We start from the raw sequence: 17,823 nt of genomic DNA on the forward strand, positions 1-17,823 counted from the left end.
GTGGTATCCTCAAAAGAGCCCTGCAGTTATACCAAACAAAGCTATGTCCAAAATGATATACACTTCCATCAAAATTCCCATGTGCCCACACAGTTATATAGCATTTGAACAAACTCAGTTTAGTCACTCACACTTCATTCTTCCATATGCAATAACCTCTGGCCCATTGCCATGATTTTACTGCATGGGGAGGGAGTTAAATCTGTCCCCAATGTCAAAACGTTGGATGTGAACTTACAAAGTTCAATCTAAATTTATTATCAAAGTACAGATATGTCACCATAAAAACCCCGAGATTAATTTTCTTGTGGGCATACTCAATAAATCCACAAAAGACCTCAACAATGTGGTGTGAAAGAGAACAAACTATGCAAATACTAAAAGAAATAATAATAATTTAATTAAATTAAGTTGTACCACATGTATTGTATATATCTGTTTTGCACGGACTAAAGTACCACTGCAATCTTATTGTCTTGAGCAACAACAATATTCTATAATAATAATAATTAATAAATAATTAATATCGAGAGCATGAGATGAAGAGTTGTCAAAGTTTTGAAGATAAAATGCGTAACCAAATTGGATATGTTTTGCAGAAGAGATCTTAAGTAAGGATCTAACATGCTATTTCCGGGACTTTGATCAGGATCAATCTATAAAAAGAACGCACCATAAGCTCAGAGTTATTTATTATTATTCAAGATTCAAGTTTATTGGTTACATGTAGATTGAAACACACAGCGAAATGCGCTGTTTGCATTGACAACCAACACAACAAAGGGTGCACCGGGGGCAGCCTGCAAGTGTCACCAGACTTTCTGCTGCTAACACAACAGCCCCACGATGCTCAGCAGAACAACACAAAACACAACAAGCAAGAAAACAAGCCTTGTTCTTACCTCCCACACATGCACGTACACAGCCCTTTAACCTCAGGCCAGGCTTCCAGGCCTCCAGCCCCCATCATGCACCATACACGCACACAGGCCTGCAGATATCGGGCTTCAACCTCTCCGGTGGACTTGGCTCCGGCCAACGCGCCTCATCTTCCAGACTTCCAAGTCGACCCTCGGGCCTCATCTTCCGGACTTCTGAGTCGACCCTTGGCCCTCAATACACTGTGTAATGATTTGATCTGTACAAACAGTATGCCAGACGAGCCTGTCACTGGACATCAGTAGATGTGACAATAATAGCCCAATTCCCTTGTTGGTCAAATTAATCCATTTTTTCTGCAAGGTTTTTAAAATTCTAACTTTCAATTAATCTTTCGTGTCAGGAATCTGTGCTGTTGTGATTGGTGTGTTTCTGAATCTCTGCTCTCTGCTGTAATGCTGACTCTGCAATAGAAGGGTGTGGAGGTAAAGGGGACAGGCTTGGGAATGGCTCGGGTCAGCCATGGTAGGTTAGATTCAGAGCTCCTTTGGACTAAAAGTTGACACAAACGTTAATTCCGTTTGAAAATGACCAAGTATTACAAGATTATTGTAATTTTGTGCTCTGTGTGGGGGGAGGGGAAGGCCTGTTGAGTACCGTACAATAGTTGGTGGTATTCTTGAGAACTGGGTACGCCTCATAGTAAGTGAATTCTAAGATCCGCATAGGCTGTTCAATTGATGTATTAATTCAAAACAAGGCTGCTGTATCAGGAAAGGTACTGACCCTTGATTGCCTATTTTTACACCGTACTAGGGGACTAGTACTTTATCATGTGAAATAAGAATTGACAATTCCTATTTAACCTTTAGGTTCTCCGGCCCCGGGTAGATGGAGGCGGCAGAGAAGATTGCTGCAATTTGACGCTTCTTTCCTTTTTAGCGAATAGACCACTTTCACGTTACAAGGGAGTCTGGGATAGGGTCGCCTCTTAAGTGAACTCTGAATTGTACTTCAGAGAGCAATGGGATCTTAAAAGGGCGAATTGGAGAGAGAGGGCGATAACATGTAGACTAAGCTGGCGGGGTGATACAGGATGAACAGGAAAATAACACGTCAGGCAGAAAACGCAGTAAATTTTTGTGTTTTCGCGGTGCACCTTAAACTGTGGGAAGGGGGATTAGAAATCCCACAAAACACACGGATCTTGATCTGCAGTGAATACTTCGAAGCTGCAATGAGATTGTTGCAAAATGCTTAAGAGTAGAGAGAGAGGATGGGGTACGTTTAATGTATGATTAAGTAGGATGGATGACGCACATTTACCCCTTTGCATCAATCATCTGATTGGAATCAAGTCATCTCTCATAGGCTGCAACCACCACAGCAGGCGTCAACATGGAGGAGCAAGATGGACCCCTGACTCGAGTAGGCGATGTTTTCAGGCTAGTTTCGTTTCCTGGAGATCTCCCGGCCCCCCAGCGCACAACCTCTGCACCAGCAGCTGACTCCGTTGCTAAGGGTCCGGGATGTTGCGGCGTCCCTGGCAACCGCCTGGTGCCCTGATCCACCGTGCACAGTTGCTTTGAGATGCGCGCTGCGGAGCGCAGGCACTAGCGGCAGCGCAGCTCCGATACATGGGGACTGGGATAAACTAAAAATGCAGCAAAACGCGCCTGAGCTCGGGGGTTGCAAGAAGCCGTTGACTGGGAAGCGGTTCTCCGTGAGGCATAGCCACCCCCTTTTCTGTTTTCGTGGTTCACACAAATAACACACCCTGCTCCCCGCGATGGGTGCAATTCACCTCGGGCGTCCCATAGACCAGACCCGGCGGCGTTTTAATTGCAAGATGATATCTGTAACGTATGTCTTGGTTATTTCGTGAGCTTCACGATGGACCACTTTATGATGTCGCGTATGTCATAATGCGTCGTAAGAAAGTTTTATGATAACCGGTTATGTCATTACTATAATTGCATGCGCTCAAGGTCCGATGCACTAATCTTCTAGTTGGGGTTGACTAGATATTGCAATGCGCTTTGTGATTTGACGTAAATAGTTTTTTTTTTGTTTTTTTTCTAAAAAGAAGTCAAGGTTTCGTTGCCTTAGGTTTCTGTTTAAATCAAAAAACTGTTTATTATAGTTCCAAGCTGATAGAAGTCCATTTGTTTTGTAGGCACTGTAGCCACCATGTACGGCAGGTGTTGTACAACAGATCTGGAAACTAGGTGCAGTAGTGTCAACTTGCCATGGAGACCAAGCACCTACTACAAGGTTGCAGATGCCAACATCACCCTTGCGCCCTACACTAAGAACCTGTGTGGGAGGCAGTACCCCGTGATGAGCTCGTATCCACCCATGACCTCTTGCTCGGGGGTGAGCGGGGGTCCCATCATTAACTGCCCCGTGCCTTCGTACCCTGTGATGCATTCGTGCCCGGCGATCACTCCACGACCGCCGACAAACTGCCCGGTGGTGAATCCGTGCTCTGTGCTCGACCCGTGCCCCTCGATGGACCCTTGCTCCCCGGGAAGCTCCAATCGCATAGCCCTTTTCAGCAGGTACACCCCTGGAGAGTGGGTGGAGGCCAACCACAACAACTACAAACAATCCGATTGTTCCAGGCACAATGCCGAGAAGCTCAGAGAGGATACCTCGCGACTCATCCAGGACAAAGCCCAGCTGACCAGGAAAACACAGAATGACACCAGCGCCAACATTGGCCAAAGGGTGGAGGACATCAGCTTCTGGAAGTCGGAGCTCGACCATGATCTTGACCAAATGATTATGGAGATTCATGCTCTGGGTCAAGTGAAGAGGAGAGTGGAGAAAGCACTGGAGGAGACAGATTCGCACCTCCAGGTCAGACAATTACTATGTCCATTGCTGAAAAGAGTGGAAAATGACATAATAATTCCTAATTACTCACTATAAATATTTTTATCTGCTAATAAATTTCAGCACATGATCCTTTATGGCAGTTTTGAAACTGAGATAATTAAAATAGATTTTGTAGAATGTTTACAAACCTAGTTTTCTGAAGCCATATCTCAAATTTAAAAAAAAATACTGATAGGAGTGATTAGACGTAGAATAATAGAGCACAGAAAACGGTTGTTTGGTCTGTAAGATAAATTTATATCTTTCACCTATTGATTTAAAATGCTGGGATTTTGTTTCCTAGTTAGTGAATCACATGAACATCCCCTCTTGATTACCCAGCTGCTCATTATACCATGGATAACTTGATTTTTTTTTGACTGACTATTCTAATTCATCTGATTCAATTAGAGGGTGTTTTGGAATGCACATTTTTATGTATTTCCAGAATAAAAGAAAACGATTGAACTTTTTTTCACATGCATATTTTAAATTACATATGCCCATAAATATTAATTACATATTTTAAGCAAAGTCCTGTTTATTGTCTGATGGAAGGAACTAAGCCAACCATAATTAAAGGAATAATAATGCAACTGTGATATCCAATCACATGAGATCTGTTGTTTGAAATGCAATGATGTTTTGACCCTTGGTCGGTAAAAGAGAACATTATTCAGCTCTGAGTTAATTTGAATTCACAGTTTTTTTTACTGTCACTGGCAAGCCCAATATCTATTGCCCACCCCTAAGTGCTCTTGATCTGCCCCCTTCACCCACAGCTATTCTCGGGTGGGGGTAGTTCCATGGCACTTTTAAGTATGTTAGAGTCCATTATTAAGGATGGGGTTTTGGGGTACTTGAAGGCACAAGATAAAATATGCTGAAGTCAGTATGGTTTCCTTAAGGGGAAATCTTGTCTGACAAATCTTTGGAATTGTTTGAGGAAATAACAGGCAGGATAGGCAAAGGAGAGTCAGTGGATGTTTACATAGATTTTCAGAAGGCCTTTGACAAGATGCCACACTTGAGACTGTTAAACAAGGTAAGAGCCCATGGTATTATAGGAGAGATATTGGCATGGGCAGAAGATTGTCTAATGGCAGGAGACAAAGAGTGGGAAAAAAGGAGGCCCTTTTTGGTTGGCTGACAGTGACTAGTGGTGTTCTGCAGGGTTGGTATTGACACCACTTCTTTTCATGTGATATGTCAATGATTTGGATATTGGAATTGATGACTTTGTGGCTAAGTTTGTGGACAATGTAAATGTAGGTGGAACAGCTTTGATTGGCTTTGACAAATCTAAGAAAGGGTGTGCTGGCATTGGAAAAGGTCCAGAGGAAGTTCACGAGAATGATTTTGGAAATGAAAGGGTTAACGTATAAGGAACATTTGATGGCTCTGGGTTTGTACTCGCTGGAGTTTAGAAGAATGAGGGGGGATTCACATTGAAACCTATGTAATATTGTAAGGCCTCGGTAGAGTGGATGTGGAGAGGATGTTTCCAATAGTGAGGGAGTCTAGGACCAGAGGGCACAGCCTCAGAATACAAGGACCTTTCTTTAGAACAGAGAAGAGGAGGAGTTTCTTTAGCCAGGTGGTGGTGAATCTGTGGAATTCATTGCCACAGACAGCTGCGGAGGCCAAATCATTGGGAATATTTAAAGCGGAGGTTGATGGGTTGTTAGTAAGAGTGTCAAAGGTTAAGGGGAGAAGGCAGGAGAATGGTGTTGAAAAGGACAATAAATCAGGCATGCTGGAATGCTGGAGCAGACTCCCTGGCCGAATGGCATAATTCTGCTCCTATGTCTGGATAATATGTCATTCCAGAACCTTGAATCCACTCTTTGTGCTTACCTACTAAATATTCTTCTAAATGGTCCTGCAAGCCATTTGGTTTTCACCACTACCTTCTGAAGGAGCAGTTAAGGATGAGCAATAAATACTGGCTTACCAGTACTGCCTAGATCCCTCAACCCCACCAAAAACTTAAAAATCTCAATCCCAGGGCATAATTTGTAGGAGTTCTAGATCATAGAGTTCTAGATCATTGTCCAAGGACCCAGTCAAATGCTTCTACTACGACCTTCTAGTGTGAAGACTACTACTACGTCGACTCAGGCCTAGGGGGGCTGGTGTCGGGCACGATGACGGACTCTCCACTTCTCCCTCTCCCTCATCAGTGTGTTCAGTTCATCGTCATTAGCCGTGCCGCTGTCTTCTAGGAGCGTGTTGACCATAGTCTTGGGAGGGCGCCCAGGGTTCATCCTCCCATGTTTGGGCTCCCATATAATGACTAGGCTGGCAGGTAGCTCGGGGTGACGTAGACAGTGCCCTGCTAGTTGCAGTCTTCTCACCTCGATTTTAGTGGTGGGCATCAGTAGGTCGTCATAGAGCTCGACGTTCGTCATGTGCTGTTGCCAGCTCACGTCAAGAGCCATCCGGAAGACAATGGGCTTTAACAAGTAAGGAAAGAATGGTGGAGTGTGCAGGGAAAGAAGGGAGAGAGAGTAATTGATAAAGGGCTGATGGTGAAGGGTATAGACAAAGAGATAGGGCACATTCTTCCCTTTGCTGTTGGGCAGTGGGTTAGGGATGACAAATGGTGATGTGAGGAAGACATAGTCTCAGAATAGAGGGATATCCATTTAAAACAGAGATGAGGGGGAATTTCTTCAGCCAGAGAGTGGTGAATCTGTGAAATTTCTTGCCACATGCAACAGTGGAAGCCAAGTCATTGGGTATATTTAAGGCAGAGGTAGACAGATTCTTGATTAGTCAAGGCATGAAGGGATACGGGGAGAAGGCAGAAGATTGGGACTGAGAGGGAAGTGGATCAGCCATGGTGAAATGGCGGAGAAGACTGAGTGAGCCAAGAGGCCTGATTCTGCTCCTATATCTTATATGCAAGAATATTCCGAACATGTTAAGAGAATAATTGGCGTGCATCCATGGAAGGTTGTCAAACATTGGAAGTTAACTCTAAGAAAAATAAATGATAATGAAATGATGTGTAAAACCCAGTAGTGCTTACCAACAACTTGCAAGGGATGTAAATAGCTGCTGAGCCTGGGCAAGCCTTGGTAGCAGTCATTAACATACTAATGAAGCCAAAAAATGGAGAAGTAGCAAAATGAGTTTGTCCACTCTAATTTAACTTAGAAAAACGTAATTGGCTATCAGTTTCTGAAATGCATTAAATTAGCAGTAATTAATGAGTTATTACAAAAGGTAGCTTCATTTCTGTAATAAATAAATCAAGCACACAATTATACCTCCCTTCATAAATTCTGTCTCTTTTTTTGGCCAGGTTTTAATCTTGTCATCTGTTCTAACTTTTTTCCTGTCTAAAAGTGCTAAATTCTAGACCCGTTCCAGTGACCCTGCAATGTGGTGGAGGGAAGATAAAACACTCCAAGAAATATAGATCATCCCATTGATCACGTCAGTGATCATTACTTAAAGTCAGAGCTTATCCCTTCTTCCTGCCCTGTGGCGCTGGTGCACCAATCCTGTATTAATCAGCACTCGTTGTCAGAGAGGAAATGGGACAATTGGTCAAAGTCTACAGTTTTTAATATAAAACAAAAACAGTGGAGTGGAAAAGCTCAGCAGAAATCCAAAGAAGGGTTTCTGACCCACAACAATAACCATTTCTCTTACTCGACCTACTGTTCCCCCCCGCATTTTTTAAAATTTCATATTTCCGGTATCTACAGTTGTCTTGATTTTTCACCCATGCTTTGTAAACAATGTTATTTATTTATTTATCCATTCATCCATCTATTATTTTGTTTGTTCATTCTTTCATCCATTTATTTATTTATCTATTGATCTATTTATCTACTTTATCTATCAATTTATTTATGAAATTGACATTGCATTGATCTTGCATCAGATAATAAAGAACTCTTTATTATCAGAATTAGTATAAGCTTCAAGCCAGAATTAGCACTGAAATACCATAAATAATGACAGACTGATATTGGAATTTCTCATCTCAGCTGTAGAGGTACCCACCTCCTTGGAATGTATGTCCCTAAGAGCTACTTGTACAATTAAGACATTGGTCAGACCGCACTTGGAGTATGGTGAGCAGTTATGGGCCCTTTATCTAAGAAGGTATTGGAGAGGATCCAGACGAGGTTCAGAGGAATGATCCTGAGTGTGAAAGGTTAACATATAAGGAACGCTTGATGGCTCTGGGACTGTATGTGCTGGAGTATAGAAGAGTCGGGGAGAGGGGGAATCTCACTAAAACCTATCGAATGTTGAAGGGCCCAGATAGAGTGGATGTGGAGAGCTTGTTTCCTATATAGTGAGGGACTTTAGGACCAGAGAGCATGGCCTCCAGAACACAAGGACATCCCTTCAGAAACTGAGATGAGAAGGAATTTTTTTTGGCAAGATGGTAAAGCATCCGTGGAATTTATTGCTATGGATGACATTGGGTATATTTAAAACAGAGGTTGACAGGTTTTTATTTGTCAGGGCGTCAAATGTTACAGAAAGAAGGCAGGAGGATGGGGTTGAGAGGGATAATAAACCAGCCATGATGGAATGGGGTAGCAGAATCCTTGGGCCGAATGGCCCAATTCTTCTCCTATGTCTTGAGGTCTTATGGTCCATTAATACACTATGTGGGATTAGAGATATCTTGGTTCATGGGAAATTCTTGAGAACTGCTCATTTATCAGAAAACCACAGATGCATTAATGTTAGTAGATGGACATATTTTCAGGGAGAAGGGATGTTGGTGAATACTGTTAGCTTGTTAAACTACTGCATGTGTGTTTTTCACTTGTTTGAGCAGTTTTTCTTTGAATAGTTTTAATTTTCTCAAAACTTTTAATCCAGTAATTGGAAAGTTAGAAACCATTATTTCATCAGTCAATGCCATCAGTCCTAATGAAGGGTTTCAGCCTGAAACGTTGACTGTTCCTTTCCTTCCGTAGATGCTGCCTGACCTTCTGTGTTTCTCCAGCATTTTTTGTGTGTTGCTCTGAATTTCCAGCATCCACAGTTTCTTTTGTTCAAAAGTTCAAAGTAAATTTATTATCAAAGTACCTATATGTCACCATATACAACCCTGAGATTTTTTTTCTTCTGACAGGCATACTCAATAAATCCATGATAGAATAGTAACCATAATAGACTCACTGAAAGACCACACCAACCTGAGCATTCAACCAGTTTGCAAAAGACAACAAACTACAAATACAAAAAGAAAAAGAAATAGGAATAAATATTGATAATATGAGATGAAGAGTCCTTGAAAGTGAGTCCATAGGTTGTGGGAACATTTCAATGATGGGGCGAGTGAAGTTGTCACAGAACCTTTGTTTTTTTAACCACAAGTGCCAGTTGAGAGAGGACCATTAATAATTAAAATGAGGAAGCAAATTTAGTCATATGGCTTCCTTCTAAAGTGAAATTCAGATGGTAAAATATTTGCAAGAACTGTGTTGAGTGATAATTGACCTGAAGTTCTCTCACAATACAATGTTTAAATGTGTTGTGTATCTGGAATTTCAATTTTAAAAAACGAAGATCAGTAAGTGCAATTGGAAGTTTCTCTAAGGTCACAAACTTGTGGTGAGGCAGCTGGGTTTTCACCATGAATGTTTGGGCACCTTTTCTTTAATTCATGTCTGAGAAGGTGCATGGCTGTGGAGACTAACTGCGAGTCCATGTGGGAGGATTTCTTTAGATAAGAAACTTAATCCTCCTGATAACTCTGCCTTAGCCATCACTCTCATGGCTCTAATTCTCAGGTAGGTGTGCCCCTACCTTATCTTTGAGGCCCTGATTACTCTTTTCCTTTTCTTCCCTTGGGTAATGGCTCTGCTGTGCAATTTGCACATCGTGTAAGTTCACTAATGTTAGCTCTGTGCATCTCTTCATACATGCTGACTGACTGGCTAAGCAATTGCAACACTTCTGTTTTACCTCAGCAACGAATAATCAGCATTTTGACAGATTGTAGTTTTATCTGGCAGTGGTGTTCATTGATAACCTCTGATAATTCTAGAATTTTTGCCTGAGACTCAGTTTTGCATAGTTCAAAGTTTAATATTTTGATTTCTCTGAATCGTCTGTTGTTTTGTTAGCTTTTATTTTTTTTTCTTTGCATGTTTTCTGTCGGGCCTGGTTTAATTTCTCCTCTGAAAGCTGACAATATTCCTTCATTTTTGCACTAAAGTACCATTGGAAGTTGTGCTCAAGTCTCCAGAGTGGGGCTTGAACCAATGACCTAAGAATGCCTTTTTCTCAAGGTAGACACATGCATTTTTAGATCTTTTATGATGCTGCTCAAAGCATACAAAAAATGTAAGGGTTAAGTAAACATTTGCTTTTCTGGTGGACTAAAATTACAAAGTGAGATTTCTGTTTTAACTTATGTATCCATCTCTGCCCCTGCATTAAATATAGGCAACATGTGTCTTTGAGCTACTCTCCTTCTGAATTTGGTTCAATTTAAGTCAATGGATTACTACATGATATATTTAGTAAAACTAACAGAGGAGTAATTGATATGCCAATGGTTTCAACTATGTATTATTTTCCATAAAATATGCAGTTACATAGTAATTTTCAGAACATCTCGAAGTACTTCACAGCCAATAAAGCACTTCTGTATATGCTTGTGCACTGTTTTCCCAACTTGTTTCTCATTAAACTGCCAGTTGGGCAGCTGTAATTGATGGGAGTGTAACTAATGATGTGCTTACTATTCCGATCTACATTCTCCTGGGATATTGACTCATCCTGACTGAACAAGGATGTCCCTTTAGAACGGAGATGAGTGGGAATTTCTTTAGCCAGAGGGCGATGAATCCGTGGACTTCGTTGCCACGGCCGGCTGTGGAGGCCAAATCATTGGGTGTATTTAAAGAGGAAGTAGATAGGTTTTTGATTAGTCAGGATATCAAAGATTACAGGGAGAAGGCAGGGGAATGGGGTTGAGAGGGATAATAATCATCCATAACAGAATGATGGAGCAGACTCCATAGGCTAAAGGAGCTAATTCTGCTCCTATGTCTTCTGAGGCCGCCGTTGATTAGGGTCAACCATGGATGTTGTCTCCTAGCTGCCGAGATATACAAGCCAGGGCAGTACAATATGGAGAGCAAGCTGTTGCCTATGTAGCAAGCTCCCCCTCTCCACTCATCTGATGAACCCAAAGGAACAGCAGAGACCAATACAGCTTGGAACCAGCAGTGTCGCACGAGTTGCCAGTCAGCGTTGAGTGGGTAGAGCTAAAAGGCTGTGGAGGTTTGAGATCAGAGTTTCCCTTCTCGAGGAGCTGCCACTCACGGCTGAACAGTTCCATCTGCCTGAAGCAACTCATTTTAAGGCGCCAGTAACCTGCCTTTGCCCCTTCTTCAGTAGAACGGTTTCACCGGGCTTGGCAAGTAAGCCGCACGTGAAGGCCAGGAGCTGGACTTGGTTAGAGGCTATTTGAGGCAAACACCATTGCGAGCGTTTAATAGGTAGTTGGAGCTTATCTCTAGTACCATGCCTGGCTATAACAACCTTAAAGAACTGGTCTAAACCTATCATGCTTAACATAAGTTATACAAGTTTACAGAAAGTCCATAACAAAGTTCCATGAGTTTAATACAAAAACACAAGGATATTCTTTATTTCAGATGGTTCAAGAATGTTTGTACCACCGTGAAAAGAGGATGGGCATTGACTTGGTTCATGATGAAGTGGAGACGCAGCTACTTGAGGTGAGTTAATCCGTGCCATTGGGCATGAAAGCACGATGAATTTAGGATGGACTGTGTTTAGTGGCCATTGACCACTGCAGCTGGTACCTGCAGTACATTTCACCAGTTGCTGAAAAACATTGTCCCCATGATTCTACTGAGCAACAACGGCTCGCACATTGGTTCACACTGCAAGGCTTTGCCAGTCGAGCCTGTTACAGTCTGTATTAGACTGCAGGCCTGGGAGATGGTGAATTCTGAAACCCAAAGTGAATGTCTTCCTTTGTGAATAGTGATCTACCCAAAGATTACTATAGTGCAGGGTGATAATGAATGGTTGGTGCCGACTTGTGGCACACTCCCACAGTTGAAAGGTCAGAGTGAAGTATACCATCTCAGAAGCCTGGATATTACTGCCTATATAATCCCTCAAAATTGAACGTTGCATATTGCTTTTCAATGGTGGAATCTGCCTGAAATACCTGAGGGACTATCTGAATCCATTTGTGCTTGTATTGGGATCATGTAGCTCAGCAGTATTCACTAATCAGTGCAAATATATCAGCAAATGTGCCTTTTTTTCCCTGTGCTAACATTTAGGCTGATATCAGCAGAGTGTTTGCGAAACTGAGACTGAATCCCCTCACACGTATGAAGTGAAAAGCTGCTTAGACGAAGTGTTGTAACTTTTAACTTTCTGTTACTCGGAGGAGGCCACATTGATGCCCCATTAGAAATTATTTTCTTGAATACTCACAAAAAATACAGCAGGAACTCAGCAAGTCAGGCAGTATCTATGGAGGGGAATAAACAGTCGACTTTATGGACCAAGACCCTTCACCAGGACCTGATGAGTCCCGATGAAGGGTCTTGGCCTGAAATATCAACTGTTTATTCTCCTCCATTGATGCTGCCTGACCTGCTGAGTTCTTTCAGCATCTTGCTGAAGATTTCTGGCACCCCCAGAATCTCTTGTCTTTAGTCTTTTCTTAAAATCGTTTTTGAGGTTTTGCTAGCAATTTTGAAAGCTGGCTTTAGAGAAACTCAAATTGAATGAGGTACCCTAAAATTAACTTCATGATCTGATTGTAAAACCAGTACAAAGCCATGGGTAATGGCCTTGAAATATGTGGACCAGTGCATTCTGAGCATTGAATATGTTGGTGTTCTACATCAATAGCAAATATTAAAGTCAAATTCCTGAGTAGAATGCCGAGGGAACAACCAGTGAACCCATTTCTGGGATGATGAAGTGCTAAGATTGTTACCGTGAGTGATTAAATGCTGGGCTCAAGATGGCTAAAGGAGGCTATTACAAGGCTCTCCTTCACTGGGGAACTTGGGGCTCCCTTTCCAAAAACAAAATATTGCAGAAGCTAGAAATCTGAAATAAAATGAGGCTGGTGAAATACTCAGCAAGTTAAATGGCATCTGTGGTGAGAGAAGTAGAGTCATGTTGCATCAGAAAAGAAATATTATAACCTCAAATATTAAACATTCTCCACAAATGCCACCTGAACAGTTGAGTTGTTTGAACATCACATCCATTTCAAGGGTTTTATTGCTTTTTCTTACCACTATCTCCCAGATTGGAAGTGTGATAGGAGGGAGGGAATGCCAGTGGATTCACAGGCTCTAATAGCCTAGGTCCTTTGTGCATTCTATCAGGAAATAGCAAAAATTCCTTATTTGCTGAGACCTATTTTTCCCATTCTTAGGGTCGGTGCCCACTTTTTAAGGGGCAGAAATAAAACAGCATTTATGACGTTTTTGTCAGCTCTTTAGGCATCCAGCTTATTTCCTGGTTCAGACCCTTCACACTGAAGTCCACTGCATGGAAACCCAAATTTCCTCAAGCATTTGAATCCAAGCTTCCATCATTTGGGACATTTTACAGGAAATCCAAGGGACAAGCCTCTCAAGAGACTGGAAGAGCTCTCTGGACCAGATGAGTTTCTGATGTAGGCTGGAGCTTGATGTATCTAAAGGCCCTTCACCTTCCTCTTGCTGCCATCTTGCTGGGGGTGCTATGAGTGTTATAATCACCAGCATTAGAATGCACTTCTAGCTTTGTCTTGTTATTTGTTAAAAGGAAATGAGAATTATCAAGTGCATTCAAGAAAGATTGAAACGAGGCATAGAGAGAGCCACCGAGCAACTTTCGTAAGTAATTTTTAAATTTGCTATAGTGCAAGAATTTTGAATGAAATTTTATCAGATGTTATCACTTGTATGTTTAGGCCTAGCAAACTCTGTATATGTATTGGAAAGTCCATTCATATATAATTAAAACAAAAAACTTATTTTATTGTATAATTACCTTTCTACCTAATCTTCCTTAATGTGATGGTCTTTCCTATAATTTCCTGATATCCGTTAACTGTAGATGTGGAAGGTACCAGTCTTAATTGCTGAGTTCATACCAGTTTTCAGTGCAACACCACTTGCCCAGTCAACATGCTGCAATCCAGTATCACACAGGTAACAATACAGTTGCCTTCCTTTATTCTTCCACCAGCCACATATATGGTGGGGGTGAAGCAATAAATAGCAGTCAATTCACAGACTGACCCACACATTTTTGGCATGTGCGAGGAAACTAGAGCATCCTGGGATCTTAGAGCCATACAACACAGAAACAGGTCTTTCTGCCCACAATGTTTATGCTGATCAAGTACCTATCTACACTAATCCCATTTACCCACATTTAGTCTGGGGTATTTCATGCCTTGACAAGTCACAGGCTTGTTGGACTTGCTCTTGTGAGGATTTGGTGGCTCTGGGTCTGTACTCACTGGAATTTAGAAGAATGAAGTCGGGGGGGGGGGTCCTATTGAAAGCTGTTGAATATAGAGTGGACATGGAGAGATGTTTCCAATAGTGAGGGAGTCTAGGACCCAGAGGGCAGAGCCTCAGAATACAAGGACAGAGATGAGGTAGAACTTTAAGAGTTTTAAGGTGCTTGGAAGTAGGTACAGAGGAGATGTCAGGGGTAAGTTTTTTACACAGAGAGTGGTGAGTGCGTGGAATGGGCTGCCAGCGACAGTGGTGGAGGTGGATGTGATAGAGACTTTTAAGAGACTCCTGGCCAGGTACATGGAGCTCAGAAAAATAGAGGGCTATGGATAACCCTGGGTAATTTCTAAGGTAAGAACATGCTCTGCACAGATTTGTGGGCCAAAGGGCCTGTATTGTACTGTAGGTTTTCTATGTTTCTTTAGCCAAAGTGTGGTTAATCTGTGGAATTCATTGCCACAGACAGCTGGGAAGGACAAGTTGATAGGTATATTTAAAGTGAAAGTTTTATAGGTTCTTGATTAGTAAATGTGTCAAAGATTATTGGAGAATGGAGAATAGGTGTGTGAGGGATAATAAATCATCCATGATGGAGTAAATTGTTGGGCCAAATGGCGTAATCTGGCCCTACCTACTGCACCACAATTTCAGTGCCACTGGTGACGGGGACTTGAGTGACCCTCCGAGCCCTCCACTGTGGTGACCCAGTCAGAAGCAACTCGAATCCCCTCCCTGTTGTTACCAGCTGGGCAGCTGGCTAACCTCAATTGTGGAGTATGTGGTAGCACACCTAGCCCTATTGAGCCCTTTTCATACCACTAAGACGGTTAGGCTAGCTTCATCGGACCATTAATTAGTTAACAGGCCTTTCTGTCCATTGTGTCCATGCTGACCATCAAGTAACTATCTAAATCAAAACCATTACTAGCATTTAGACCATAAGACCATAAAACATAGGAGCAGAATTAGGCCATTCAGCTCATCGAGTCGGCTCCACCATTTCATCATGGCTGATCCCGGATCCCACTGAAGCCCATATACCTGCCTTCTCGCCATATCCTTTGACTTGACTGATCAAGAAACGATCAATTTCTGTCTTAATTATACTCACGGACTTGGCCTCCACCACAGTCTGTGGCAGAGCAATCCACAGATTCACTACTCTTTGGCTAAAAAAAGTCCCTTCTTACCTCTGTTCTAAAAGGTTGCCCCTCAATTTTGAGGCTGTGCCCTCTAGTTCTGGATATCACCACCATAAGAAACATCCTTTCCACATCCACCCTAACTAGTCCTTTCAACATTCGGGAGGTTTCAATGAGATCCCCGCACATTCTTCTAAACAGTGACTACAGGCTAAACACTCCTCATATGTTAACCCCTTCATTTCCAGAATCATCCTTGTGAACCTCCTCTAGACTCTCTCCAATGATTCACATCCTTTCTGAGATAAGGGGTCCAAAACTGTTGTCAATACAAATACTGTGGACATTTGGTCCATTGTTATTTATTTATTGAGATACAGCATGGAATAGGCCTTTCTGGCCCATCGAGCCAAGCTGCCCAGCAACCCTCGATTTAACCCTTGCCTAACCACAGGATAATTTACAATGACCGATCAACCTACTAACAGGTAGGCCTTTGGACTGTGGGAGGAAACTGGAGCACCCAGAGGAAACCCACATGGTCACGGGGAGAATGTAGAAGCTCCTTACAGACAGCAGTGGGAATTGAACCTGGGATGCTGGTACTGCACAGTGTTGTAAAGTACCTCGTGAGCATGAGAAACAGAAATGGCATTCAGTGAGTTCGGGATGTTTCCTGTCATGTACAAACGATAGAAATAAAAGAAAGTAGTGAGGTACTGTTCATGGGTTCAATATTCATTCAGAAATTGGATGGCAAAGGGGAAGAAGCTGTTTCTGAATTGTTGAGTTCGTGCTTTCAGGCTTCTGTACCTTCTTCCTGATGGTAGCAATGGGAAGAGAGCATGTCCCAGATGATGGGGGTCCTTAATGATGGAAGCTGCCTTTTTGATGCATTGCCCCTGGATACTACAGAGGCTAGTGCCCGTGATGGAGCCGACTAAGTTTACAACTTACTTCAATCCTATGCAGTAGCCTTCCCCACACCCCCCATACCAGACAGTGATGCCGCCAATTAGAATGCTCTCCATGGTACATCTGTAGAGATTATTGAATGTATTAGGTGACATACCAAATCTCCTCAAACTCCTAATGAAATACAGTCATTGTCATGCCTTCTTTGAGGCTGCATTGGTATGTTGAGTCCAGGTGAGATCTCCTGGCGAGCAAAGGGAAAAAGTGCAGCTGAGTTTGCCACGAGTTTTTCGAATAGTGGAGCAGGCCTGTGGTGCAAAGTGTCCCATTCCAGTTTACTTTGGCCTGTGTTTGTTCTTAAAACAAGATTAGATTTTAAAAGTGCAATGGTATTGCATACAGCATAGCCATCTGCCTAATTAACACTATTCTAATATGTTTTTTTATATAAAAGGTATGCTTATCTGTAGCAAAACTGAGGAATATAAGGAATGGAACTAATGAGGATTCAGTGCTATTTGGAATACAAATAATCCACAGTTAAGAACTCTTGAAGTGATATATCAGTAAGGACATCTGGTCAAAGTTGAAAAATGTAGCAAGTCATTCAGTAAATAGTCTGAAAGTTGTTTACAGTACCTTGAAACGGAGAGATCTGGGAACTTACTTGTCGGTTTTCAGGAAAGCAAACCTCCAGTTGACTTGGGTCAGCTTGTTGATGAATGTTCTTCCATCCCTGGAGCCCAGTAAATAACTTGCAGCCGTCACAATTGGCAACGTGCTTATGTGTCCACTGATTCCCTCCTGTGCCAATGGAATTAATGAGCATGTATTTCAATTAAATTAAACTACCAGAAAAAGCTGCATTTGACACCTTGTTTATCAACAGTATTTAATTTGGAAGGATTAATTAGTTGATGTGTTGTGTGTCATTAGCAGATGCACCCAGGACTGATTTTTTGCTATCATTTTAGTTGGCCACATTCATTGCTTTATTTCTTGCTGTAGATCAGCAGAAGTTTGGAGAACACCAAAGGTCTGCGTGGACAAGGTGCCAGAAGTTCCAGGCGGGACCAGAAAGCGAACATTGCATTATGCGCTACGTTATCATTTGAATGGCCCGATTCCCTTGTGCAGACCCTCACATTTAGAACCTATGATAACATCTTGATATTGTTGGTTCAGTACCACACTTTAGTTGAACCGTGTGATTCTTGTGGTTGTGCACAGAATGGAGAATTTATTTTACCTTTTGCTTTTGCCTTATACCTTAGTAATCACTGGTAAATTAAAACCCACAATCAGATAAATATTATGTTCATTATTGGCTAGCAATCGTTCTAAGTTTTTTTTGTTTTGACTAACACAGAGGTTATAGTACATTGAGAATGAGGAGAGTTTCATTATCGTAGAATACATGGTTTTTGCAACTTTTGGCTGAGAACATTAAATACTGAGCTTTACATATCCAGGCTAGTCCCACATGCCAAGGCCGT

At 42.1% G+C, this 17,823-nt stretch overlaps 1 protein-coding gene across 5 annotated transcripts in view; it reads left to right on the forward strand.

The window, feature by feature from the left end:
* Positions 1-769: 769 nt before the first annotated feature.
* Positions 770-17,823, forward strand: part of LOC134352074 (tektin-3-like) — a 66,592-nt gene continuing 49,538 nt past the window's right edge. Inside the window, exons 1-4 of one of the 5 annotated variants that reach the window (XM_063059207.1) lie at positions 770-2,307; positions 3,056-3,741; positions 11,412-11,495; positions 13,567-13,637. In XM_063059207.1, the coding sequence (XP_062915277.1) occupies positions 2,187-2,307; positions 3,056-3,741; positions 11,412-11,495; positions 13,567-13,637 (962 nt within the window). In that variant the 5' untranslated portion in view covers positions 770-2,186. Of the gene's footprint in view, positions 2,308-2,331; positions 2,812-3,055; positions 3,742-11,411; positions 11,496-13,566; positions 13,638-17,823 lie in introns of those variants that run through there. The other 4 variants (XM_063059208.1, XM_063059210.1, XM_063059211.1 and 1 more) reach the window with 4 other exon arrangements.

Source organism: Mobula hypostoma, chromosome 9 (assembly GCF_963921235.1).
Source record: "Mobula hypostoma chromosome 9, sMobHyp1.1, whole genome shotgun sequence".
Lineage (NCBI taxonomy): Eukaryota > Metazoa > Chordata > Chondrichthyes > Myliobatiformes > Myliobatidae > Mobula > Mobula hypostoma.